At 38.2% G+C, this 27,045-nt stretch overlaps 2 protein-coding genes and 1 pseudogene across 2 annotated transcripts; 1 reads left to right on the plus strand and 2 right to left on the minus strand.

Annotated features, from left to right (window-relative positions):
* Nucleotides 1-1,219: 1,219 nt before the first annotated feature.
* Nucleotides 1,220-8,800, minus strand: LOC136263386 (uncharacterized). The gene is made up of 2 exons (XM_066057897.1): nucleotides 8,699-8,800; nucleotides 1,220-2,323 (listed from the first exon to the last, which is right to left on the minus strand). Exon 2 carries the CDS (start codon nucleotides 2,305-2,307, stop codon nucleotides 1,387-1,389), a length of 921 nt encoding a protein of 306 aa, XP_065913969.1. The 5' UTR covers nucleotides 2,308-2,323; nucleotides 8,699-8,800; the 3' UTR covers nucleotides 1,220-1,386.
* On the plus strand, nucleotides 5,139-7,069 carry LOC136263782 (uncharacterized; annotated as a pseudogene).
* A 6,733-nt stretch (nucleotides 8,801-15,533) lies between the features above and the next one.
* On the minus strand, nucleotides 15,534-26,900 carry LOC136264298 (uncharacterized). Its single transcript, XM_066059012.1, has 2 exons — nucleotides 26,719-26,900; nucleotides 15,534-16,559 (listed from the first exon to the last, which is right to left on the minus strand). Exon 2 carries the CDS (start codon nucleotides 16,554-16,556, stop codon nucleotides 15,687-15,689), a length of 870 nt encoding a protein of 289 aa, XP_065915084.1. The 5' UTR covers nucleotides 16,557-16,559; nucleotides 26,719-26,900; the 3' UTR covers nucleotides 15,534-15,686.
* Nucleotides 26,901-27,045: the final 145 nt, after the last annotated feature.

Raw genomic sequence — 27,045 nt, forward strand, 5'->3', positions numbered from 1 at the left:
AATAACCATAATTACACAGTATTGGAAAAAATTGATGCAAACTTGTATCATGAAAGCAGTGCATGCAAAACTAGTGAAAAGAGAACACATGTTTATCTCTTCACATGGGAAATGCAAACAGATCACAATACAGTGAACGTCAGTGTGTAAATAGGTGAAAGAATTTTCTACTGTCATACTTTGATACATAACATTCTGGTTCTTTGGTGCACCAAGTTTTGCTCACATGCAGTAGTGATGTAAAGCCATAGTATGTATATATTTTACCTGAGTGTAAATTACACTATGATGGCACTGCGACCCTGGTCATGTCATGTTGATAACTGTCACTTGTAGTAATCACTAGTACCATTTAATTTGCTGGTAGGCCTGCATCAAATATGCCAGTAAAATAAATAGGCTGGAATGCTATGGTGGATATTACAAACTATGGAGCTTACTTCCATGAAACAGATGAGAATACATCGATACTCCCTTACAGAGCAGTCAAATGTATTGTACATAGCTCCTTAGATCAATACTCTCTAATAGAACAGTTACTTTGTATATAGTGAAATACTGTAATAGAGCATTCATTGCATCACTGTTGAATCCTATACCAATTATGATATATACAAGGATTTAAAGAGTGACGGTAACCAATAAGAACTCAACATTAACCATTAATGCATGATAAGAAGCAGTTTGAGTGGTTTTGCAATAAAGTTTATAGGGAGACAAATTTGAGTGCATGCAGGATGTGGCCACTAACACTGTGACATACAGTAAGTATATCTACTCCCTTGAGTGATAAAGTGATTTAAATGCTTCAGCCAAAAACAAGGGTTCTGTAAAACTCTTATTAGGTATAACGCATGTCCACAACTGACATCACATGAGTATGAGACAGCTTCACAATTTACGAACATGTACCGTAGCTACAAGTATATATGTTCTGTTTTTGTTCTATTGGTATTGTCAACACTCTTTAAACTGTAGGTATTACATTTCATCACGTTACATGTTAGCTGGTAGACATTGTTAACATGTGGAGACCTCATCATCTGGTGATGTATATGTGTAGGTATTATAACTGAGGCCTATAGGTTTGTTGACATTACATTCCATATAGTGGACTAGCCTTGGAAATTTAGACAGCTCACACAAAAACATAAGGAATTAAAATAATGTTTATGATGGCTACTTGACTATTTCCTTTAATTCAATATGGTGTCTCTGTTAGTATTGCTTCACACTTGACTTCACACTTGACAAAATTTATGTACATAATTTTGTACACCTTTCAATGCCACTATAATGAAGTAATAATCTACTAGTATCACCGTACTATATAAATACCAATACAAAATTGTCAGTCCACCATCATCTTAAGCAACAGTAGTTGCTTTAAATCTTCTTAGCAGACTGGAGTGCTGCCTGTAAGTTAGCATCAAATTTGGCTTTGTCAGTTTTAGAGCCAGTAAAGCTGACACTGTGAGAGTTAGTCACTAATCCATTAATGTTGGAAAACTTGGTATCATCAAGAACACAATCTACAAAAGCAACATCTGATCCAAAGGAGCAAGACATGAAAGAAGCACCAGTAAGATCACAACTGACAAGAGACAGTGGATGGTCAAATCTGATGGCATTAAAGGATAGTCCTCTCATGTTCTTGTGCTTGTACACAACAGCTTGCACTGAATGGGAATTAACATTAAACATAGCACCATAACCATGTCGCCCTCCATGATAGACGTTAGAACCACCATCCACACTATATTGGTTAGAAAAAGGTTTGAAATTTGTCACAATATCATTTTGAGTGATGGTATCAACTTCACGTAGTAAAGACCCAAGTGCAGTAACAAGACCATCAAGTTGATAATATTTTGCTTCACGGAGAAATCCCAGTAGAACTTCAACCGATCTAGGAAAGGAGTCAACCACTTCTTCTCCATCCCTCAAGTAGTTGAGTACATGTCTAAAGTGTGTCCCATCTCTATCAATGAAGAAACTACCATCATTACACTTCATGGTTTCTAAATCATGTCTACCACTAAACATCACACCCAACATTGACTCAGGATACTTGGTCAGTGTGGAAAGTGAAGTTGAGTAACGTGTGCCACCAACATTTAAGTCTATCACTTGTCCATGGAAGACAAATGTTTTATTGATCTTGGTCTTTTCTTCTTCCCACTTCTGTTTTTCTTCTTCACATTTCTTTCTGTCTTCTTCTAACTGCTGTCTATCCTTTGCTACTTGTTGAACCACTTGCTTGAATATCCCAGTTGCAGTATCAATGTCACAGTTTAGTGAAGACATTACTAACTTGATGTACCTACAGTTGAATAGTGTCATGTGATTACATATTACAACAAGCAGGGAACACCTTATCATACAGTATGGTAATACTGTATATTAGGAAACATGGAGGTTAGGGCTTTTCTGGCCAAAAATATCACCCAAAAACCAGCTTCACAATACCATCCTGGTGTCTTGGCAGATTAACTTAGGTATAACCAAGCCCAAAAGTGCCTTCAATAAGACCCTAAATGCTTCCAATTAGGGACTCGCCGATTATGCTCATTATTTTACCTATTATGCTATGCTGCACTGCTCAAAATTTTTCCTATTATGCTTAAATTAATGCTCAATATTTACCTATTATGCTCAAATTATGCTCAATATTTATACCTCAATTCCCATGTTTTTCTAGTAAATATGCACTTTATAGTAAACAGTAAGTTGCTGAAGCACAGACTCTAAATCCTTGCTTGGCAAAATGAATGTCACAGAAAAGATCGATATACTCTAATAGAACAGCCAGCTGTCTGACTATTCTCTGACTGTTCTATTATAGTATATCGATTTTTTCCTGTTTGTATTTTGATAAGCAAGAATTTATGGTAATGCACAAGTATTCTGCCTATTATGCTAGCATTATGCTCAATGCTTTCAGGTACCTATTATGCTCATTATTATGCCAGCATAATCGGCGGGTCCCTACTTCCAATAGACCATGTGCGTGCTAAGGCGTGGCACTTTATTACATCATCAAAATAATGCATCCGCCATTTTTTGAGGGCAAAAAACATAGGCCTATAAATTTTTTTAATGCTAATACAAAGGAATCGTGCTAAAAGATAGAGTAGCGCTGGTATAAAGCAAGTTACTGGGTAAAAGTATATAACATATTTGCTGCATGGTGAGTTATTCCGCCTAGGGAAGGTTTTTGCAATAGAACACTCGATACTTTTGCCCTCACTTTTCTTGTAAACTATCATGAAACTTGAAGCCATAGCAACTTTTTTTCGGTTTTAGCCAGACCACGCCTTGGTACGCACAGGGTCTATAGATTGCTACAAAAATTAATTTTTTTATTCAATGGAATTTTCACTGTTCGATGTCACTTCAGCCTGACAGGTGCCTTTTGGCATACCATAGTACATACAATGCACGCATCACGGACTTACCTTTGTCCTCCTTTGTGTCCCATTTTGTTGACAGCCCAAGGTGTCAATTTACAGTAGTGCAATGGCTTCCCTATATTTGGAAATCATCCTTATTTTCTGTTAACTCCAAAGGTGCTTCTCCTACTAATCTTTGTTTGTAACACTGTGTACACTATTTTGCTTATAGTTCAAAAAACAAATTGGGTTTTTGCTCAACAGGTCACATGTAATATTATGTTAGTAAAAGTTTGGGCATGGAAGTGGCATTGAGCATTATTCTAGCATAATATGCATGTATTAATAAAGTTGCAAGCAACTAAGCACGATAATAATGAAGTTACCCAAGAGCTGGGGGTTCTGGGTATCCCTCCCGCTTGTTGCACAAGATGCTGTATGCAAATCCTGGTTTTTCTCCCTGGCTAATACACACCTCTGCCAAAACCTCTACACAGCAGGACTCAAGTGTGGCTGTCATCTACTCAGTGATTGTAATTGTGAGTATATTAGGCCACTCCAACCTGATTTCTTGTTTCTCATCCACAGCCTGCATGGTTAAGCCAGAAACTCCATTATTCCATAAGCTGACATATTCTAACAAGAGTTCATAATATTATGGGGGGGGGGGGGGGGGGGGGGAAACACATGGCACCAGTGTGCTGACATATTCATATTTACGATAAACACTGCAGGAACTGTTCTTATATACAAGTTAATGATGAGGATAGTCAAGGATTATTTTTCTCACCCATGTGAAGCAATCCTCTGTCGAACTGAATGGCCACAAGTACACATTAGATGCTGCAGGTACAGCTGTAGTAGCAGTTAACATACACCTTGTAGCTGTGTAATACATGTACAAAACAAGTGTAGCTGTGTAGTAGTTAGCATAATGGAATTTGCTGCCGCATGGCAAAGTTTGTTAGACCAGGACGGGACAGGAAATCTGAGTTGGAATGACCTTATGTTGTGGTTATGTTTATGATAGTCCGACAAATATTAAACATCATTACAATCACAACGAAACGTCTGCCGGAGTCTCTTATGTCTTATGGTAGCTATACAACGCTGCCGTAACTAGACTTTGAAACATAAGGTAAGTGTGCCTAGTTTTGGACAGTCCCTAACTCCGGACACTTCAGCATATTTTGGTCTGTAACTTCGAAACGCCTGAACGTATTGCTTTAAAATTTTTGCCATAAGTAAAGCTACTTATAGTGTTCACACACATACTTAGACATTGGGTAAACTCGATCGTTCGTTGGAGTTGTGTCTGCCTTTGTGTTGGCGTGCATAGCTTAAAATATAAATAATCTCTGATAAACTTCTAGAATCATATAATAAATACACAAGTATACAGCTATTTTATTCCAAACAAAAGCCCCTTTCAAAGAGTGAAGCAATATTTGAATAGCTGACTTCTTCTTTGTTGCTAGAGTTCAGGGTTGGCGGCAGTTGTAGGCTGCGCGGGTCATGGCACGTAACTTTTCGCCTTGAAGATGGAATGAATGCACTTACTAGTGCTACCAAATGTAACCAACAACATTACAAATAGATGAAGGGTTGTGCTTGTTGTTTTGCTGCCCTGGGATACGTATGCGTGAATTCAAATGTTTGAATGGCTTCTAAGAAGAACCAGTGGGGAACACCTGAACTGAAGGCCGCACTTCAAAGAGTATCTAGCAAAGGACATCTAGCAAAGAGATGTCATTAAGGCAAGCTGCAATTCGATATGGCATACCCAGAAGCACTCTTTCTGACCACAAAACTGGAAAGAGCACAATGAGGTATGGTGGTGCTCCAACAGTTTTGAGCCATGCTGAAGAATCAGAAATAGTAATTAGCTGTTAAGTTTTAGCTGAGATGGGTTTTCCCTTGGATAAAGCTTATGTAAGTGCTGTTGTTAGTGATTACCTTAAACAACAAGGGAAGCACAGTCCTTTTGGAGAATTAGGCATTCCTGGAAGGAAATGGTGGAATGGCTTTCTAAGTCGTCATCCACAGCTTGCACAAAGGAAACCCCAACACCTTTCCAGGAAAAGGGCAGAAGCGAATGATCCTGCAGTTTTAGATGAATGGTTCGAAAAGGTACAGTGCTTATTCGAGTCTTCTGAACTAAAAGAATTTGACCAAAAAGATATAGGACAGAGGGTATGGAATTGTAACGAGACTGGTTTCTGCACTGCAGTAGCATCCAAAGTAGTGCTTACAAAGAGGGGTGTAAAAACTGTACATGAAGTAGGAGGTAGATCAGGTAGAGAATACATAACAGTATTAGGTGAGCACTGATATAACAGCAAACACTTATGCATATATCATGCATTACATACTATTACAGCTTGTGGATCAGCAAGTGGCACACGATTACCACCGTACATTGTGTACAAGGCCAAAGAAACACCTGTACGACACTTGGAAACAGGGAGGGCCAGAAGGTGCTTTGTACAGTGCTTTATCATCTGGTTGGATGGAAAGTGCCAATTTTATCAGCTGGTTTAAGAAGATGTTTCTGAAACAGGTTGAATACTTGCTGAAGGATGGTCCAGTGGTTCTGTTTGTTGATGGGCACCATTCACACATTACATTGGAACTGATCAATTTGGCAAGAGAATATAAAGTCCACTTGATGTGTTTACCTCATAATCTAACACATATTTTACAGCCACTTGACATCAGTGTTTTCCATCCTCTGAAGCAAGCTTATTTTAAGATTCTTAAGGAGTATAAATTGGAAACACTGGCTGAAAATGTGACAAAAGCTGTTTTTCCATCACTGTTGAGAAAGCTTTGGGAGGTCTCTTTTAAACCCAATCACCTTACATCTGGGTTTAAAACTGCAGGGCTTCATCCTTTGAATCGACAAGCCATCACTGACTCTCAGCTACAAACAGGGATTCCATACCGGAAAGTACAGGGTGCAAAAGCAGCATCACCATCACATACTCAGCCTGCCTCCGCATCGTCAGTAATCTTACGAGGGGAATGCAAAAAATGTGATGCTGAATTAACACCAATGAGAGCTCATATTACACTTCATTTCACCAGAATTTTGCAAAAAAAACATTGCAAAAAAACGCCTCAGCGTAAAAGAAGAGTCCAACTGACATGCTATGGAGAAGCGTTGACCAGTGATGAGATTGTAGCCAGGTTGGAAAGGAAGGCTGCAGCAAAGACATGATGATACGGTTATTACCAGCAACAATGATGAAAATGGTGATGACGATGAGTACTCAAGTCATGATGAAGGTATATTGCAATGTATTAAAGCAATACTTACATATAATATAGCATTATACATACTGGTATATAGAGTATGGATTGGAACCTAAGAGGACCACATTCCTTTGGATCAACATGGCAGGGTTGTCCTGCATGCATGGAGTTATCTGATTTCTTACTAGTACTTCGTATTGCATACGTACCAACATATTGTTATGTTTTCTCCTCGAAGGTGAAGAGCTAACTGCCAAGAATGTGGAAAATGTTATGATGATGAAGATGAGAAACTGCAAAAGGCCTGGATTGGATGTGACAAGTGCTGGAGATAGTTTCACTATCAGTGTGCGGGATTCAAGAGGAAGCCATCAAAGAAGACGAACTTCATAAATTATGCTGAATCTGTAAGATCAAAGTGAAAAGCAATGACAAGATGTAATTGATTACTTTTAAAACTGTACCTTCAAGTCTCGTTTATCATAACAAACATGATCACAAGAAACACGTGGCGCTAAGAATAAAGGATTTCCGGCTGATGAATATCCGTAGTTATCCGTGTGTAAATTTTAAAACGAGAGGTAATGAAACATCGAATATAAATCAGTGCTCAACACAACCCACGAAACACATTTTAGCTGGCTGTATTGCTGAGTGGAAAGTTGTTGATCGCTATTTGACTGCTAGCGAATTTCTGTAGTCTTCTACAGGCTTTGCAGACCTAGTGCTGCAACACTACCTTGACATTTTAAAGCTTCAAACTCCGTGCTAGTACAGGTTATAAGGCTAAATAGTATACCGTATAACAACAAATATTGGCGAAACGAATATTTGGCGATTTGCTATAAAATTGCATTTGGCGAAATTTTAATTTGGCGAAATGCTCTCACTGAAAAATTGCCGAATGGCGTAAGTACGACGCTGTACTGACTCGCTTTGAATAATACTCGGGTCCTGCTTCCACAGACACTATTGTACTCGAATATTGTGGCCACACCCACTTTCAGGATTATTTGCTGTCTGTAGATATACTCGCCCATTTATCAATGGCTGCGCATGAATTCATGTCTGCTGCCGTCTGAAAGCTTATGTGTAGCCACGCCCACTATATAGAGGACTTGCAGCGTGATGTAAATCGTCGTAATTGCTAAGCAACTGTGGCTGTCGGCCAAGTTTCGGGACAGCGTTTTGGCTGAAAGGCGCTTTCTCAGGATTTGGTACAGGCTGTAATGAAGCGAATCAGTGTTGAGTTGTATTGTAAATACCACCAAGCTCATTAAAAAAGGCGAAGAAGTTAGAATCGGTGAGTAATGTATCGAAATTTAATTAGCCACCTATTTCACGAAGCTACTGATAAGATCTTCTATTTCGAAACCAGCCCCACTTCCCAGTGCCACTATACCCAGGGCTTAGTGAATAAATCTCGTTACCTTCATTCTGATCTTCAACAACTGCTTGACCCAAGGTTTGAAAATAATATTGACGAAATTTAAATTTGGCGGTTTAGTGACGAATCGCCAATTCGCCAAATTTAGTTCACCGCCAAATTTAATTGATATACGGTATAACTTGCAACTAGATGGTGAATAAATGGGAAAAAATTCCCAATAGTAGCAGCTGCTTAGTGTCCGGAGTTAGGAGCACATGTGAAATTTACACGAGACGAGATTGTGGAGCGTCGTGATCTACCTGATTGAGATACTCTGATGAAATTTTTGTCAGATACACTGATTGATTAGCAATCCAGTGACACTTAGATATCGAATTTCCATGCTTGCAGTGCGGAGAAATAGTACGGGATGTAAAGAGTGTCCGGAGTTAGGCGCACTTACCTTATAGTTATCGATTGTGGGATTCGAATTCTTCGTCTCCTCTCGACTATTGATTTTAGAGGGGCCACATCGACCCACTGTAGAGTAATTTCGTGGCGTTGTTCGTTGACTCACTTGACCGCGGTCGCAAATCGACCTACACCAACAGCCTAGTGTGTACACTCCCCTTGCAGCATCTATGATGCTTAAACATCTCTTATTACACTGTAATATACTTACTTTGTTTACTTGCTGCGGAACTAAGTCAATTTCAGTGTTAGAGTCACCTCCTCGGCCAATTCGGATGTCAGTTACAGATTCAAACGTCACGTGACCTGATACTATTAATAACATGTGAGGTGTCGCCCGGTAACTAATTGAGGCGGCTGAAAAAGCTTATTTTTTTATTATTATTACTGAGCAGTCAGCCCTGCTGGTGTGCTCAGATTTGCCCGAATACATGTAACACAATTACAATAAGGCCCCTATTTGGTGATTATTAGTTTCTCATCCACCGCCCGCATCCTTCTTGAGCTACCGCATGGTAAGCCATTATTTACTCTGCGCATGCTCAGAAGAACACGTGATACCAAACTGTTATAATTTTTGTTGATGAATGCTACAATTCGCTATATATCACAGGAGAACTGTTGTTTTCCTTAGCAAATTACTGCAGTGCCAGTTGCAATCGTGCTCTATCGACTTCATCAAAGCAGGCTTTCAGTTGACTGTCGAAAAACAGTTGGTGATCACGAAAATTAGAATCAGCTGGTGAAGGAAATGTTTGTAGTAAGAAAGAAAGACAATTTGGACAAGGTCTGTACATCAGTGTGTTAATATTATAAAATAATGGCATAATGGTAATACCCTCCCGCCCGCATCATAATAATTAGAAAGGCTGGATGAGAAACTAATAATCACCGAATAGGGGCCTAATGATTGTAGTCCAGTTCTAAAAATGTCAGCATCTGCAACTTCAACAAGATCTACTGGTAAGGAGTTCCAATCATTAATTTTTACTACTAGCGGCCGTAGGAAGAAAGTGTGTGCTGAAACATTAGACTGACCTGAAAAGATTTGCATGCTCTATGTGATTTTTGAAGCCCTGGGTGGGACTGTGATTCGAGCTGTGATTAGAAATGCTGTCCAGGCCATCTGCAGGGACGCCCACGATGGGGGGGGGGGGGGGGGGGGGGGGGGATTGGGGCATTTTTTCTCGGGCCCCAGCCTGAAAGGGGCCCCCTGAATACTAATTGTTAAAAATTGTATTGTATTTGTATTTGTATAAAGGCTTATGCCTGTACATCCACAAACAAATTAGCTATATGTAGCTACTTAGCTAATCTAATTACTAGCTAGCTATAATAAGCAATTACTGTAAGGCCAGGCCAAGTTGATTGACAGTTTATCGTCCGGGATAGTCATGCGGGCGGGAGGTCATTTTTCATATTTTAAAAGAAATCCATTTATTGAAGGTACTAACGAGTCCCGCAGGCTGGGGATAATCGTCACGTTTGGTGCACACACCATGTTTTAATATACAAAAACGAGTTCGGAAGCGTAAGCAATGATTATCACGTGAAAAATAATGAATTATGAATTATTGCTCTATTCCTAAAAACCCATGCGGGCGATGACGATAAAGTGTGAATTAATTTGGCCTGGCCTAATGTCCAGCAGTGTTTTAAAATCATTGAAAGAACAAAAGATTGAGGTAATGAATTCCAGTCATTGATTACTCTGTTACTATAAAATTAGATCTTGTATATGAATTGGTGCGATGTTTGAACAATTTCTTTGTGTGACCTCTTGCTGCAGTAGAGTGGATGGGGTAAATAAATGATCATCTATGTCATAACTGCCTTTGAGAATTTGGTACAAATAGATCAAATCACCCCTTCGTCTACTGTGTTGTAAAGATGGTAGGTTTAGATGTCTTAATCTGTTGTAGTATGATAAATGGCTGATCTATATAGACAGAATCATTCTGGTTGCTTTACGCTGTATTCTTTTAAGTTTTTGATTGTCAAGTGTGTAAGAATCGAAGGTCCACGTATGACATTGTTATATTCAACAATTGGGTGAACAAGTGTTTTATATAGTTTTATCATGACATCAGAGTCTTTACACTCAAATGATTTACAGATGAGACCTATAGAATACGGTATAGGCCTTTTTAATTATCGTGTCTGTGTGAACATGAAATTTTAATTTTGAGTCAATTTGTATGCCAAGATCTTGAATGTTATCCAATAGCTCCAGCTGGATTTCTGCTATAGTATAGTTGCCGGTGTATGGAGCATTGCCAATATGTAAGACCTTGCATTTTAAATATTAAAAGATAATAACCAATGTTTTGACCTGTCAAGCAAGATACTTATGTCATTTTGCAGTACAAGGTAGCTAGTCTTCAGAAGAACGAATGGTACGATAGAGCTTTATATCATCTGCAAACATCAGTAACTGACTGGAGACAAGTGACGGCAGTTCATAACATATAGGGAAAACAGTAACGGACCAATTATGGAGCCCTGCAGGACACCGCTGGAAACCTGTACCTAAGGTGACAAGACACCATTAATTTTAACACATTGACGTCGACCTGTAAGAAAACTTTCGAACCAGCTCAAAAGTTGACTGTTAATTCCATAAGCTTGAAGTTTCAATAAAAGTCTGGTATGTGGGAAGCTGTCAAATGCTTTGAGAAATCAAGATAAACTACATCAGTAGAGGGACGTTCAACAAGTGATAAGGTCCAATCATTTAAAGCATGTAGTAGTTGAGTACAACATGACCTTCTAGGAACAAACCCATGTTGATTAGGTGAGAGCAAGTTATTGTCAGAGAGGTAATTTGATAGGGTATCCTCTATTCCAGTCATCTGGCAGCTAGTACACTACTTTCTAAGGATTTGTTAAAAAAGATAGACAGAGGGACACATAACTGATCTGCACACTGTTTGAAAACCTCCGCTGGCAAGATTGATAATGACCTTTTTTTGGGTCTTTAATTCACAAATAGGCTGAGTTGTGATTCAGAGTGGAACCCTCCTTGCTCTGGTGCCCCACTTTAACTCTTTGCCCTGGGCCCCTTAAATTCTCTGGGTGGCCCTGCAAATCTGATTTGGATGTTTATGGATGGTAACTGATGGAAATGTCTCTGCACCTGCCGGATCATTTCAGAAGGGCATCTGATAATTTGTTTAACTCTTTGGTACAGCATTCATGTACTTCCTGTGTGAATCCTGATGGAGTGATGGTAATGATGCTTCAAGTGATCCACAACTAGTAGCCATACACGACAACAAAGCCTAGTTATGCCTTTCATTTGCAGAACTTCTTATGTCTTGTACAGTTTGCAAAAGTTCTCCCACATTAAAATTGACATGAAAGTTCCCCTTCAGTTTAATTATTGGATTCTCTCAAATGGTGACAGGTGGGGGCTTATTCGGTGCCAAGGTGGTCAACTCAACTGCTTCATCATACTGCTTTGTTGTACAATTTGTGTATGCTTTTGAATTCGTGTACTGTAAAATTAAGTTGCTGTATAATTTTGACCGAATTTGACAAAACAAGGCTTCCACACACATCCACTTTCACGAATTTGAAGCACCATAACTGAATGTAGGAGTATGCCATTAGTTTCAAATTTTGATCTGGTATTGTACAATGGTATGGAATAATTGTGTGAAAATTGTAGGTAAATCGCTTACTAAGTAGTCGAGTTACAGTCGGTTAAAGTCAGAAAATTGAATGTGTGTGGAAGCCTTGTTTTGTCAAATTCAGTCACAATTATACTATGCAAAATTTTTTGGTAATTATATAATATTATAGTGATTTAGTGAAATATTTTAAAATATGACTATATGAGATGGAAAACCTGAGACTAGTTTTAAGATCATGCATAAGTGGCGGAATTTTGTGACAGGATTCCATTCCTGCTGTACACACACTTAAATCTGGGGCATGCTCAGGGAAAACTTTTGAAAATTATGTGTTCTGAGATTGAATCTGGTATAGTGCTGAAACATTTATTCGACTATTTGGTCAGAATGACATTATTTGATTCGTTAACACGTGACGCTATACGCAGTGGCGGATCGGAGGAAGTAGTTGATGGATCGGAGGAAGTAGTTGATATGAGGGGGGGCTGACCAGGGGCGGAAATGAACTGAGTTACTGCATTGTCTCTGGTTTGGTAAGGTGAGACCAAAAAAAAAAAAAAAAAAAGAAGGTCACAATCACCTGAAAATAGCTGCCCGCCTCATCAGCTACGCATTTATAGCTGATAAACTATAAAATCCTCCTACTCTAATACTGTGACTGCTTTATTAGAGTGACTGCTCTATTAGAGTATCTCGATCTTGTTTTCAGCCCCACCCCAAGAAGGATAATTTCGGCGTGATATTATTTTGAGGGGCTTCAGTCCCCTAGCCCTCCCTTTCCGCCCCGGCTATGATACGAATATTCTTTAGCACTCATGTAGCTAGTAGGATTCAGATGAATTAAAGAAGCTTCAGATTGTGAACAAAGTGGCATGTTTATGCTGAAAATTTTTATCTATAACAGATAGAAATATCTCTCAGGCTTTACCTTACTGCCCAACAAAAATATCAATATTATTTACTACTACCATCCATTGAGTATTGTTCAGCCATCTGGGATCCCTACCACAACACAAGTATATACAAACTTGAAATGATCCAGCATCGGCTGCTCGTTTTGTTCTAAACAAACCGTGCATGGTTCAGATCTAGTGAGCAACAACACGACAGTGTAACAGATATGCCAGTGGCTAAAAAACTATTTTTTACAACTAACCCAAACCTGAGACTAGGGGGGTAATTATAAACAAAATTTTCCTTGTGTTTAAATTACATATTTTTGTATTTTGTGTTCGCTCCGTATATTGTCACGATTGTTGTGTAGCAAAATGTCAGTGAAGGGAATGATTGAAGGGATTTCAGGAGAGTGTGGGAGCATATTTACCAGTTGTGGCAATATCGAATCTGGAAGCAATTTGAGATAAGTGACTGAGACCTGGAACTAGGAAATACGTAGCAAACAAACTTACAGTGACGTGCAAACCAATTCTTTAGATCAAACTACTGTATTATATGATTTTAAGGCAATTATTTTATGTCAATAGTGGACTGGGAAAATGACCATAAGTTGCAATTTTAGTGGACCACAAGTGGGAAGTTTTTGAAAATGGCAATCTCAAGACTGGATCTTGAGGTACTTTTAAGTCCCTGTAAACATGCACAGCACATGTATGTAATTTTTGACTTTATTCTTTTCTGTAGTGCAGCTTGCTATTTAGTTTGACTTTACAACTAGCCAAATCACCATTTACAACTAGCCAAAAGTCAGTTACAACTAGCTTTTTGGCCACAACTAGCCCCCTTTTTTAGCCCCTGATCTATATGCTGACATACCTTGAATGGCCTAGTCTCCAAGACAGAAGGACAATGACTCGACTTACTTTGCTATTCAAAAATTTGAGAAGGTTAATAGTCATACCCGATCGTTGTATACCTCCATCAGTTCCAGTATCATACACTCGTTCCAACTGCCCCCTCAAGCTATTTCACTTACCAACAAGAATTGATGTTTACAAATACTATTTTTTACCACGAACAATTATTCAATGGAACCAACTACCTATCTCTGATATTGACAAGATTGACATTGACACTTTTAAGAACAATCTGATTGGTATTGTGTGTAATTGTAATGGACATTAGCGTGTTGTCCCTGGTGGGCTTTGCTAATTAATAATAATAATATTCATGCTTAAAAAATAATCGAATAATTGGTTGTCACGGTTTTGTTCATGAGTCACAACTATTCGAATAGCAAAAACTGCTATTTGTTTCAGCACTAATCTGGTAGCAGTTTTCACCAAAAATCTTACTGACAAAGAAATTTATTGATATAAGCTGCTTGTGTTTGCCTCTGCTGGCTCAGTATCAAGAGAGTCCATTGAGTGAGGGGTGGAGTAAGCATGCAACAACATTGATGTCATTCTAGGGGTTTGCCCCTAGGAAAATTTTCAGGTTTTAATAAATGATTTTGCAGGGACTAGCTTTATTGTGTTGGTGCAAGTATATCAAGTAAGTGGCTATACTTATAGATTTTAAGAGATACAAATATGACTGTTCTGTTATTGTGTTGACTGCTCTATTACATTATTTCAATATGAAAATTTGTGCCCTTGCAAAAAAATTAATGCTTTTAATTGATTTAAAAATATATAATTGACTAGTTTCTGGAAACCTCAGAAACTCCTCTGGAGCCATGCACCTCAGACATGTGTACAATTTTAAGCTGGGAAATTAGCAAGAGATTGAATCTAATTTATAAGGACATCATTGAGACAATGTGTAGACATGCAGACATGCAAGGTAAGGACTACATGCAGCTAGCTATAGCAATAAATAATAAACAGTGCTAAGTGTGTTCATTAATTTTATTTATGTCCGTCATTTATTAAAGTGAGAGGCCATATGCAGTGTGAAGGAAAGTCATTGACAGTTTAACTCTTGCACCCTATATTTTATATATATATATATATATATATATATATATATATATATACTGTATGTACATTAAAAATTGATAGTAAATTGTTGCATCACATAGACATTCAGTTTGAAACTGCATGCATGTATATGTATGTTTCTCTTGTGACACATAGTGTATACCTGCCTCACCGCTCATCTTAGACAGAAATGCAAGTCATTCACAAAATTAAGTTGAGAAACAATTTGCATGTCTTAAAACAATTATGCAACAAAAAATGCTATATGCAAGGCGAGCCAATTTCAATACACACATAGCTACGTAGTTAACTGTATATCTACTGGTATAAATAGACCACAATTTTTTTTATCCAAACTACTTATTATTGTTCCTGCATGTATCCATATAAGGTTGTTAAATATTTTCTCTTAGAGTGATTGTAGTGCAAAATTACCATAATTTCTTTTCATGTATACATCACCATGTAGGATCAAAATAATATGAACTGTTAAAAAGTCATGTATGCTCTGAAGTTTTCAATTTTAGCCACATTAAGCATTAGCTCTATTTATTCATTTTGTGATTTTATGTAGTAAAGATATGATTATAGCATAACTTACTTACATTTGTATATATAGCTATATACAGTACAAGTCTTGTGTGATACGAAATTTTAATTCACACCAATGAATATGCAGATAAAACTAGTTGATCTTCCTAGCAGATCGAAGTGCTCTTCTTAAGTCAGGATCAAACTTAGTTTTGTCTGTTTTTGAGCCAGTAAAGCTGACATGAGAGTTAGTCACTAGTCCCCCAACATTGGAAAATATTGTATCATCTAGTATGCAGTCTTCAAAGGTGACATTTGATTCAAAACAGCAGCAAGTGAAAGAAGCAATGCTAAGATCACATCCAATGAAAGACACTGGATAAACAAATTTAATAGCATTGAAAGATAATCTCTTCATGTTTTTATTCTTGTATGAGATAACATGAGCTGAGTGTTGAGTAAGATTCATAAAGCTGCCACACTCTCCCTTTATATAGCTGCTCACAAAATTTCCAGATCCTGGTTTAAAGTGGACTGCAATATCATTTTGAGATATGACATTAACTTCTCGTATCAAAGGATTTAGTGCAGCAACAAGACCTTCAAGTTGAAAATATGATGCTTCACGAAGAATCTCCTGCAAGACCTCAGTTGATTTGGGGAAGGACTCCACAACTTCTTCTCCATCCCGCAAGTAGTTGAGTATGTGTCTAAAGTGTGTCCCATCTCTATCAAGGAAGAAACTACCATCACTACACTTCATTGGCTCTAAATCATGTCTACCACTAAACATCACTCCTAACATTGACTCGGGATACTTGGTCAGTGTGGAACGTGAGGTTGAGTAACAAGTGCCTCCAACTTCTAAAACTATCCTTTGTCCATGGAAAATAAATGAATTATTTATCCTGGCCTTTTCTTCTTCCCATTTCTCTTTCTCTTCATCAAATTTCCTCCGGTCTCTTTCTAATTTCTGTTTATCTTTGACCACTTGTTCAACTGCTTGTTTGAAAGTTGCAGTCATTGTCTATAGTGAAGGCATTGCTAGGTTAATGGTTATGTCTATATTTGACTACTTATTGATAATTATAAGGAACTAAAAGACATACACATTTAACTTTTTTTTTTGTAGTTATGGGAAAGTTTTCACGGTTCTTATGTATCTACGTATACAGCGAAACCTTTGAACTAAGGGCGCCTGGGACTGATCAAAAGTGTACTGATTATCAGTCATCCCAGGTTGTGTGGTTCTTCTGGCACTTGCCCATATTACAAGTTGTCTGTGGATCAAGTCATCACCTGGGATTGCTTTTCTTCGAGTTTAAGTATCAGTCTGACTGTGGGTACGTGTTGTCCACAGACCTTTAATGCAGGGTTTGCCAGCATCAGTGTTGGGACAGTTACTTTTACAAAGTAACTAGTTACTGAACTATTTAGTTACAGTTACATATTACCCAAAAAATAAAGTAACTATAATATTACATATTATCAAGAGTAAATAATGGAAGAGAGAGTATCCAACTGCCATATACTGCATCAAAAATGAGCACGTCAAGTAGAGAAGCCATCCTGTAGTGCTTTCAAAGGCAGTGTTGAATGAAGTAATAAACACCTGCTAGCTCAGACTGTTTGAAGTGTCCAGGCATGATTTGAAGTCAAACAGTCTGAGCTAGAAGGTGTTTATTACTTCATTCAACACTGCCTTTGAAAGCACTACAGGATGGCTTCTCTACTTGACGTGCTCATTTTTGATGCAGTATATGGCAGTTGGATACTCTCTCTTCCATTATTTACTCTTGATATTATATTACTTTGTGTCCACAGCCTTAAGCTGTCACGTGTGAAACTACCACCTTATCACGTGACATAATGGCATTGCTGGGCAATGTGCAAATCTTGGTTATAAGTAAGAAGCTGGTGGATAAGCTTCATTCAGTAGGCTTTGTTACTTCGTTGTGGGTAGGCGTTACTCAGTGGATTACTAATGAGATTAGTAACTTTGTTACTTGTAGTAATAATATTACGTAATATTAGACTTGTTACAGTAACTATATTACTTAGGTAATGCGTTACATTTGTAAGTAAAGTAACTTGAGTTATATTAAGTGTTTTTATAGTTTATTTCATTATATTACTTAGTTACCACAAAAGTAATAATATTACGTAACGCGTTACTCCCAACACTGGGTATGTGTAAAGCAATTGTTAATACTGTAGACCTTAATTATAGTTCTAACGATCTAGAAATCATTAATAGGGTTAACTTCAACTACACGGGGGTAAACTATTTCTTTTCTGTAATTTATTTCCCGTATTGTTGCAGTACAAATCGAATTTATCACTGTTCCAACTGTCAAGCGCTATACTTCCAAGACCATTCATCACAAAAGGCTGAAACTCTGGCTGTCCACTGCTATAGATTACAGAGATGCAATAATATGGAATTTGGGGAATGCGCAAAAATGGCCAGTTTTTGCTCAGCTGGTCACACATCCAAAAATATTGTAGCATCACTATATCATACGTTTAGTATTTAAAAAAATTTAATTTAAAAATGAAGTAGGGATCTACTGTACGCAATAAAAAGTAGTGAAACAAGAGATGAATGGTGGGAAAGTCCCTACTTTGGCATTGAACAAAATAATAATATCTAATGTGTCAAAGTAGGGACTTTCCCACTGACCAAAGTAGCAAAACAAGAGATGAATGATGATATTACAGCATAGCTCAGTGGGAAGTCCCTACTTTGGCATTGAACAAAAATAATAGCAATAACTAATGTGCCAAAGTAGGGATTTTCCCATTAAACTATGCTATAATACCATCATTCATTTCTTGTTTCGCTACTTTTTATTGAAAAGATCCCAATTTCAATTTTAAAATTAACAATTTTTAAAAATACTTGTGGCACAGCTACGTAGCTACAATGTAACTTGTACTAGTCCACTTGTATTTTCCATATCTGTAGGTATGGATGGGGAAGGCAGACACCATCACGTATAAACATCTTGCCCATTTGCTCAGTGAGAAGTGGAGTTCCCCATATTCTGTCCAGCTGTCAACCTTGCTGTTGCTGAGGGGTACCTGTCTCCTTTAGAACAAGAATGTTTTTATACTGTACTTGCTTCTTTTTCTTATAAAAATAGCTATGTCTACCATAACAAAGTAACTTGTAACTGTTCTGTCATACATGACTGTTGTATTAGAGTGACTGGTGTATTAGAGTATATCTCAGGTCAGTCAAGGGGTGTGCAGCTAGCTAGACCGATAAGGGGTGAGGTGGTTTTCTTTACTGTTTTGTATAGCTAGATTGTCAATAGGTGGGGTCTCCATAATCTAATGCTATTAGTCCACCTACATCTTTATTTGAGGGGCATGGTTGTGAACCTATCGCAAATGGGATCCCAATTGTGAAGTTGCAGATATCCAGCTAGTGTACCTCTTATAGTAGAACTGAGACGAAGCTCTTCTAAAATCCAGTTCTGAAATATTTCTGTGGCGTCTAAATATGCTGCTGAAAGAAAGTGTTGATACGGAAAATTAATGCCTTGATATGGTTTCGTTGGATGAAGAAGACAAATAGCCTGATTGAAGATGAAAGAAGAGACAAGGAGCAGAGGGCCTACACTTGTCGGAACCCCAAAAGGCACATCCTACTGGTGAGTTTGTTATTGTGGCGTAAAATGGTGGCCGTGTGCTGCTTCGTTTGGCCTCTAGCCTTGCAACTGTGGTCAGGCAGTCAAGCAGCAAGACTAAAATTCAAGTTTTGGCAATTTTAAAAAATTCTATATTCGGCCACCTGTAAGTGTTTTTGCTATATTTAATGCTGTATTATGTATTATATGGACTAGTACTATTTCGTAAAGGTGATTTTTGTCTTGTAAAATGTCTTTAAGATTATTTTTAGAAATGGGATTTTGGGCAGTGCACAAATTTTTTGGGCAATCCCTACTTAAACAGTACTACTGTACCATTTGGTATACCCCACTTGAAATGTGCATAACATCTTATGATCAGCTCTATGTGAGTGATATGATAAAGACAGTATATTCACCTTTTCTCCTAACTTAGTAATGTACGTGTGCATGAATATGTTGAGTTGGAAATAATATTATATTGTTTGGCATTTTATCTATTTTCTTCCAGCATCTATTTTTCCATACATTTTGTCAGGGCTGCCCAGAGAAATTAAGGGGCCCAGGGCAAAGAGTTAAAGTGGGGCAATATATATAATTATTATCATGTTTTAATTTTATGCACATGATTGGTCATGCCCAAGTCTGAACATTCTGTATGCACACTCAGCATGCTCTATCTACGGGGGTTGGGCCAGAAATTTTTGAAAAAACAAAAACAGTGCAATGAGATTGAGTTTTAGGGGTATTTCAGGGACTCATATTCAAGAAGATTCATAAAGTTAATGTTAGTAGCTAATTACTAAAGCTATACAGCTATGTTTGTTTTGTTTTAAACTGCAAACTATAGATTTATGTGGCATACCTCTGCTATCTCTATGGGCAACCCACAACTACCATAACTATGTAGTGTCAACAAATTAGTACCCACAAAATCCAGCCTTCCATACCCATAGTATTCCTAAACCCACAACAACAGGTAAAAAACAAAAGCAACAATTGTTATCACCTATTAGTGTTAAAGAAGTAAGTGCTGTTATACTACGTAGCAGTATATAAAGCCTGTAGTGTTATCATGCTGATAGTTACCTGTAGTGTGAAGTATGATGCAATGGGCTTTATCTTTGTCTTCTCTTCAGCTTATAAAGCCTCTTTTCATTGGTAGCCCTCCAGAGTTCACTGAAGCACACACCACAGTGTGCAAAATAACTTTTCAGACATGACCTGTCGTACTGTCAGGGCATTGCAAAATTTGAGTGGACATCAAGAAATTTGACCGGACATTTTAACTTTTATTGTTTCTCTTTTCCTGTGTCTCTACCACTTAGGATGTTTGTTTCAAACATTGGGGTCACCAATGTACTGTAGAGCTGATTATTTATCAACCACTCACTGATACTGATAGTACAGCATTTTAAAGGGTAGCTACTGGCCACATGAAAGGACTTCTATAGAATCAATTAGGAAAGGAGCCATAAGGATTTCAGTCAAGGCCTTCTACTTGCCTTGGAATGATATAGCTATATGGCCAAACTTTGCGTATGCTGCCATGGCTTAGAATATTTGTGACCTAGTTTTAGAAAACCGTTGATATTCGCACAATTTTCAAAATGCATTTTATTTCTTCTTTGTTTTCTACAGGGACAGAGGAATGGACACGGATTAGCTAAGTTTCAGCTTCATAAGTTAAGCAGCATTGGAAATACAGCACTAGACAGCCGGATGAGCAAATAAATTGACATGTACACAAGCTATTGAGAAAAGAATCTACAGGCGCTTACATAAACCATCATAACTTACTGATACAACAGTGTACGGAATTGAATATTGGCTCACTGTGTTTGCCGTGAATTTTCGCATCCACCAAGGTATAGTTTTGTCCCAGGCATGCTTCTGTGTTTGAGAAGGAAGGCAAATTCACTGAAAAACAATCTTCGGTAAATTCTTTTGTCACCGCAACGTAAACAACTGTCTGTAACTTTGAAATCCTTTCGTGTATGGGGATGAAACAAAGATTTTTGTACTCCCTATGCAAAGCAAAGCAAAGCAAAGCAAAGCCTTCAGCAGCCATGTGAAACAAAGCTATTGCCGTCCAGTGAACCAGCACTGGGATGCCTGTGCACCACTCAGGCACTTGAGCCTTGTGCAGACAAATCCTCCTGGGGCAGGGCTAGTAACCCCCAGGAAGACTGTCCAGGTCTCTCGGAGAGGTCGCGGAACCTAAAGTTCCACAACGATCCCAATACCACTAAGCGAGACAAGGACAGTTGGGCATTTGCTTTCCCAGTTTACACCAGGTACCCATTGATGTTACAGCTGGGTGGGCTGCTTCCCCAGTTGACACCAGGCCACCAGGTCCCCATTAAACAGCTGGGTAGACTGGAACAATGTGAGTAAAGTTTCTTGTTCAAGGAAACAACAACACGAAAGTGGCTCCCTATGAACAGGCTAACATGATGATTCCCAGGATGTATCCATTGGAGGCTTAATTTTCCCACCAGTGAGGTGATAAAAACTTGCATAATTTTTTTTCTGGAGCTTGCATTGTTTACCCATAGTGTTTTATTACAAAAGTACTATTGTGCGTATATTGACAGTTTTCCAAAATTCGGTCACATTTATTGGCTGTATTCCTAATATGAATAGATGCACTGATGCCTTCTTCATTCTAGCTTAAAACTGGCTGTACAGGTGATCATGAATACCACAAGTAAAAGCTACTAATTGCAATCAGGGTATAAATACAGAGGTGTAAGAAGCATGGGTGCCATGGGTGTTTGGGCACTCATAAATATTTCCAGTTGCATAACTAATGGGTGTCAGCACATTGTACCACATATTACTGAAAAATCGAGATACTCTAATAGAGCAGTCAATGACTCTAATAAAGCAGTCGTGGCCTTTTTTTTTTTTTTTTTTTTGTTTGTTTTTGTTTTGGTCTTCACTCTTCAGCTTTACCACTGGACACCCATAAGTTAAATATCTTCCTACGCTCCTGAAATACATTTTACTACTAGTACTGCAGTACACACTAGTAGGCTGGCACAACATAGTAAACTGTTTACCTTAGAGGTTAACTTGGGCATGCCTTTGTGGTCAGTACAACCAAAAACACATAACTTAATTACATGTCAATACCATCATGTCTGGCCTCCCCTCCTAGCCCAATGCTAACACTATAAACGTTGAAAGGACACTATTTCTGGACAAATTCAATTATGGCCTAACACCTGGTGTAATTGACCGGAAATTGTCCGGTGTCTGGACATTATTTCGCACACTGCACCATTTCTAGTCATGGACCATGCATCAACAGCATCAGCTTGCTTTAGTTCACCATTTAAAAATTACATTAATTAAGAAGCAGTAGCGGTTTACTAAAGCCTGATGGACTGCATTCGGATTTCTTGCAACCTCATGTGATCAGCATTCATATCAAGAAGTTTGTGGACTTTTGCTATACTTTTGTTGATGGCAAAAATTCCAGCTGGAACAGGCATGTCCAATACATTTCGATTGAAAAACCTTAAATTAATTAGCCTACCTTGAGTCTGTTTAGTAACTTTTCGGGTTTGATATGTGTAGAGCGACTCTCTGCGAGTACAATGATGCCAATAGAAGTCCAGAAATTTTGGCAAGTCAAGGCCTAAACCGACCCAGTGTAGCAAATCCCCATACATTTTGTATTGGGCGTTTCAGGGGCATGTAATAAAAGGCGTAATAACCCGTGACACGTAATAGGCCTCAGATTCCAAACCAGATTTGGAAAAAGCAGTGAATAACGATTAAGATGAGCTATATCAGAAGGAAATCAGGAAATTTAAGTGAGTCATTTTAAGGTTGAAAATCACTTACTTTTTCTATAGCAAATTGTATGGTGGATATTTGAAAGGCAATGCTCTGAGTTATTTCGATGTCTTGAAACAAGGGGGTGTCACATAGGTACGTACTGTAGAGAGATCTGCAACTGCGGTCAAAGTCTTGACTTGGCACGAATTTGGCGGCCTTGACTTAGACTGCAGTCGCAGATCTATCTACAGTGAGTGCATGTATGTCACCCCTTGTGAAAGGCATTAACCTTCACTACATTAGTATACAATCAGGGGCGTAGGCAGGATTTCCAAAAGGGGGGTTCTGCCCTAAGTATAGAATTTCGTAGGTGTGCACATGTAAACACGTGTACACGTGTAAACATGTGTATTCTTATAAATTCATTCGCAATAGCGAGTAGAGATACTTGAATTCCTCTGCCTGAAGACCTGTAGCTACCCATTTCAGTGGATTTGTGTAAGTTAATTCAGTTCTAGTTAACCAGTATCACGATTTAAAAAACTTAACTCTGAAAAGGGGGTTCGTCTGAACCCTTTGAACCCCCCCTGGCTACGCCCCTGACAATGAAACAAAAGCAGTAAATTTTTTCAAGTTTTTAAAGCTATAAATCAATAATAAACACTTAAACAGTTGGTAGAAAGGCAAACTCTGCCCAGTCCTGGGATGATGGTACTGTGAATTAGTTTTGCAGGTTAGGCCACTCCAATTAGTAATTATGTTTCTGGTCCACCGCCCGTATCCTTTTTTGGAGAATGTGAAATTTCAGAAATACATGGGTAAAATTCCCGCATCAGCTTTTTGAAAAACCCGGATTTCAGAAACAAATATTGGGCTGCAACAAGTATAACTACTGATCTAAGTGTCATGGTTTGTATTTTTATCAGTGAAAACATGCAAGAAATGGGCATAGTGCATAGTACAGATCGATATACTCTAATAGAACAGTCAGTAAATCACAAAAATACTCTAATCGAGCAGTCACTTCATTGTTGCTTTGTTGCTGAATTCCCGCGCCCGCCCACACCTAAAACTGATTTTCAAAGGACCAGAAACATAATTACCAATTGGAGTGGCCTTAGTTTGTGAAAATTACAGTGTTTCGTGATTATAAGCAAAATAACGTCCGTGCCATGTAGCGAACTTCTTCACATGATGAAAAAAAAAGCGTACAGTGCATGCGATTTTACCCCCTCCCCCTTGTAGCGTAGGATTGTACGCTCGCGAAATTAAAGTAGAGATTTCCAACTAAATTAAATAATTAACATTCCATACATTCATTGGTATGAACAATATTGTGCATTTTGTCAGGGTCATTTTTGTGCAAACCCCACCTCAATCAGTGGTTCCTATCAAAAGATATAAGGAAAAGAATTTGACAGTGTGATGATTTTTGTGTATAGCATTTCAATGCTTTTTATGTATATTGCATGGCACCAAACACAATACAAAGTGTCATAAATCTAGATAGGAAACTAATAACGACATGAAATTTTCACCACATATCTATTTTATGAAGAACAGCATATGAAGCAAGTAAAACCTCTCAAAAGTGACCACTTCTTTGTAGACTGACCACTCAGAATATTACATGAATAAAGCAAGTGATGCATAAATAAAACTGTGTATTGTGTAATACTAAATATATATACACAGGTACTTAATGCATTTTCAAGGATAACTAACTAGAAAAATCGGTAATATTTTATAAATGGCAAGTACTGGCATCACAAGTCGCAATTAACACGTACTTCGGAAACATGACAATCAGATAACACAATGTAAGAGCAACATTATTTTTAAAATAGATTTGTTTGGACACTGCTCAGCTTTATTTGTCACATTGTAAGCACTAAGGATGATAATTATTATATAACACAATGACATCACTGTACTACAAAGAGAAATTATAAATAGTTTCTGATCAAAATTACAATCACTGAAGCTGCTATAAAATGGATCAAAACAGCAGTAAATATACACCAGAATATAACAACAGGTATGTGTGAAGCCATGTAAGGTTGGTATCACATGCCAGTCTCCACTTTTGAAAAGATTATGCTCAACCTTGAACCTTATTTTGCAATTCCGCGCAAGACAACAAACTGCTCACCTTCAAACTATACTTGCATTGATGCAGGGGGATGCCTTGAAGCCCAGGGTGATTGTAATGCTGAATTCTGAGCAGTGTTAGATGGCGATTTACCTTTAAAAGGGCCATATTTCCATCGTAATCCAACATCAATCGTCCTCCAAACAAAAAACACATGGAAAAATCGAAATCAGCATATACGGTTTGCCCAGAACCACTTTCTTCGTCCTCATCAGCAGCAGATTCACGCGGAAACACTCGGAAACTTCGGCTATCACAGGTGCCACATTCTTCCAATTAGAATTACGTACGCAATTATTTGTATGGGCTTCCTATGGGGATTTTTATTTCTCAAACATTGATTTGCTGTATTTCAATAAATACCGCATGGATTTTAATCCAGTAAAGTGCAATACAAAGTACGAAACATTGGCTACCATTTCAGGCCCGTAGCCAGGGGGGGTTCGGGGGGTTCGGAAGAACCGCCCTCTTGGGAAAAAGGTCCACAATTTCAGTAAAAAGGTCCACAATTTTAGCAAAAAGGTCCACAATTTTAGTATACAAGTCCAAATTTTCAGTAGCAAAAGTCCATTAGCTCCAGTTTAATAAACACCACTGATAAGAAGCTAAATTAAGTGCTCCCAGTAGCTGGCTCATTCAGTACTTGTAATGCAATGCAAGATCGAGATACTCTAATAGAGCAGTCAACCACCCTAATAGAACAATCACTCTAATAAAACAATCACTCTAATAGAACAGTCACAATTACGTTTTCTTATAAAATCTGTATGTAATTACTTAATTTATTTACAAAACCATGTTTGTTGTCTAAACTAGAACTTTCATAATATAAAAAGTTTGGTGGGCATGCTCCTCCCATGCAGAGCCCATAAATAGCATCCATGCTTCAAAGCGCTCAGTCTTTCCCATTCTTATTCACTGTGACATTCCAATATATTATAGACACAGATGGTATAATCACAGATGGTATAATTACAGTAGCAGTAGAGATATTTCCCAGATGTCATCCAAATAGCTGGTCTTGAGCCTACCTAAAAATTGTTATTTTTATTGACTGAAATGCCACTAAATTCAACCTTTTAGTGTATATTTTCAAGAAATTTCCTGGGGGGGCATCCCCCAGACCCCCCTAGATTGAGTCTCAGTACCTTTATTAATCATCATGCAAGTAAAGGTCCACTTTTGGTCAAAAAGAACCCCCCTTTCAAAATCCCTGGCTACGGGCCTGCATTTACTGGAACGGCAGCTTGTGAAACGTTTATTGAAGGTGTATAATTTAAGTAGCAAAAATATGTGTGAAAAATTGGTAGGTTGGAAATCGCTAATTAAAGGCTGAAAATTGTGGGCTACCCCCTACCTGGTACTAATGCCATAGTCGAAGGGCTAATCTTTTAGTACTGGGTTTTAGTCATCACTGAACGCCACTGACTGCCTCAATAATGCCGAACCGAGACATCCCGGCATTTGAAATGTCAGTGCCAGCCGAGGTGCCAGCAAACCGTCTTGTGTAAAACTGTGCGATGCAACCCCGGTGCGATGGCTGCCCTGCTGATATATGGCATGCCCCAATACCTCGTGAAATACTCAAAGACATTTGCATGCGTACTCACCTTTGCTTAATAATATGCTGTGAGTTCTCTTCACTCGTTAGCAGTAGTTCATCAACTACGGTAGTTTGAACTGGAGTCTTCACTTGAGTCTGTTTAAAGACGACTAACAATTAACTTTCCGCCACGCTATATGTATAGCTAGCTAGCTACTTATCGTTTAAAATAAGTAGCTATAATTTCTCTGGCAGGCAATTCACGCATCATGAAGTCCTACATATTATACACAGTGCATGGAATTTGAATTGGAATCCCATACATGCAAATGGAATTTGCGTGGAATCCTAGCTAGACCTACATAGGTAGCTAGCTATATTTTATCTATAATTT

Source organism: Dysidea avara, chromosome 8 (assembly GCF_963678975.1).
Source record: "Dysidea avara chromosome 8, odDysAvar1.4, whole genome shotgun sequence".
In the NCBI taxonomy this organism is placed as follows: Eukaryota; Metazoa; Porifera; class Demospongiae; order Dictyoceratida; family Dysideidae; genus Dysidea; species Dysidea avara.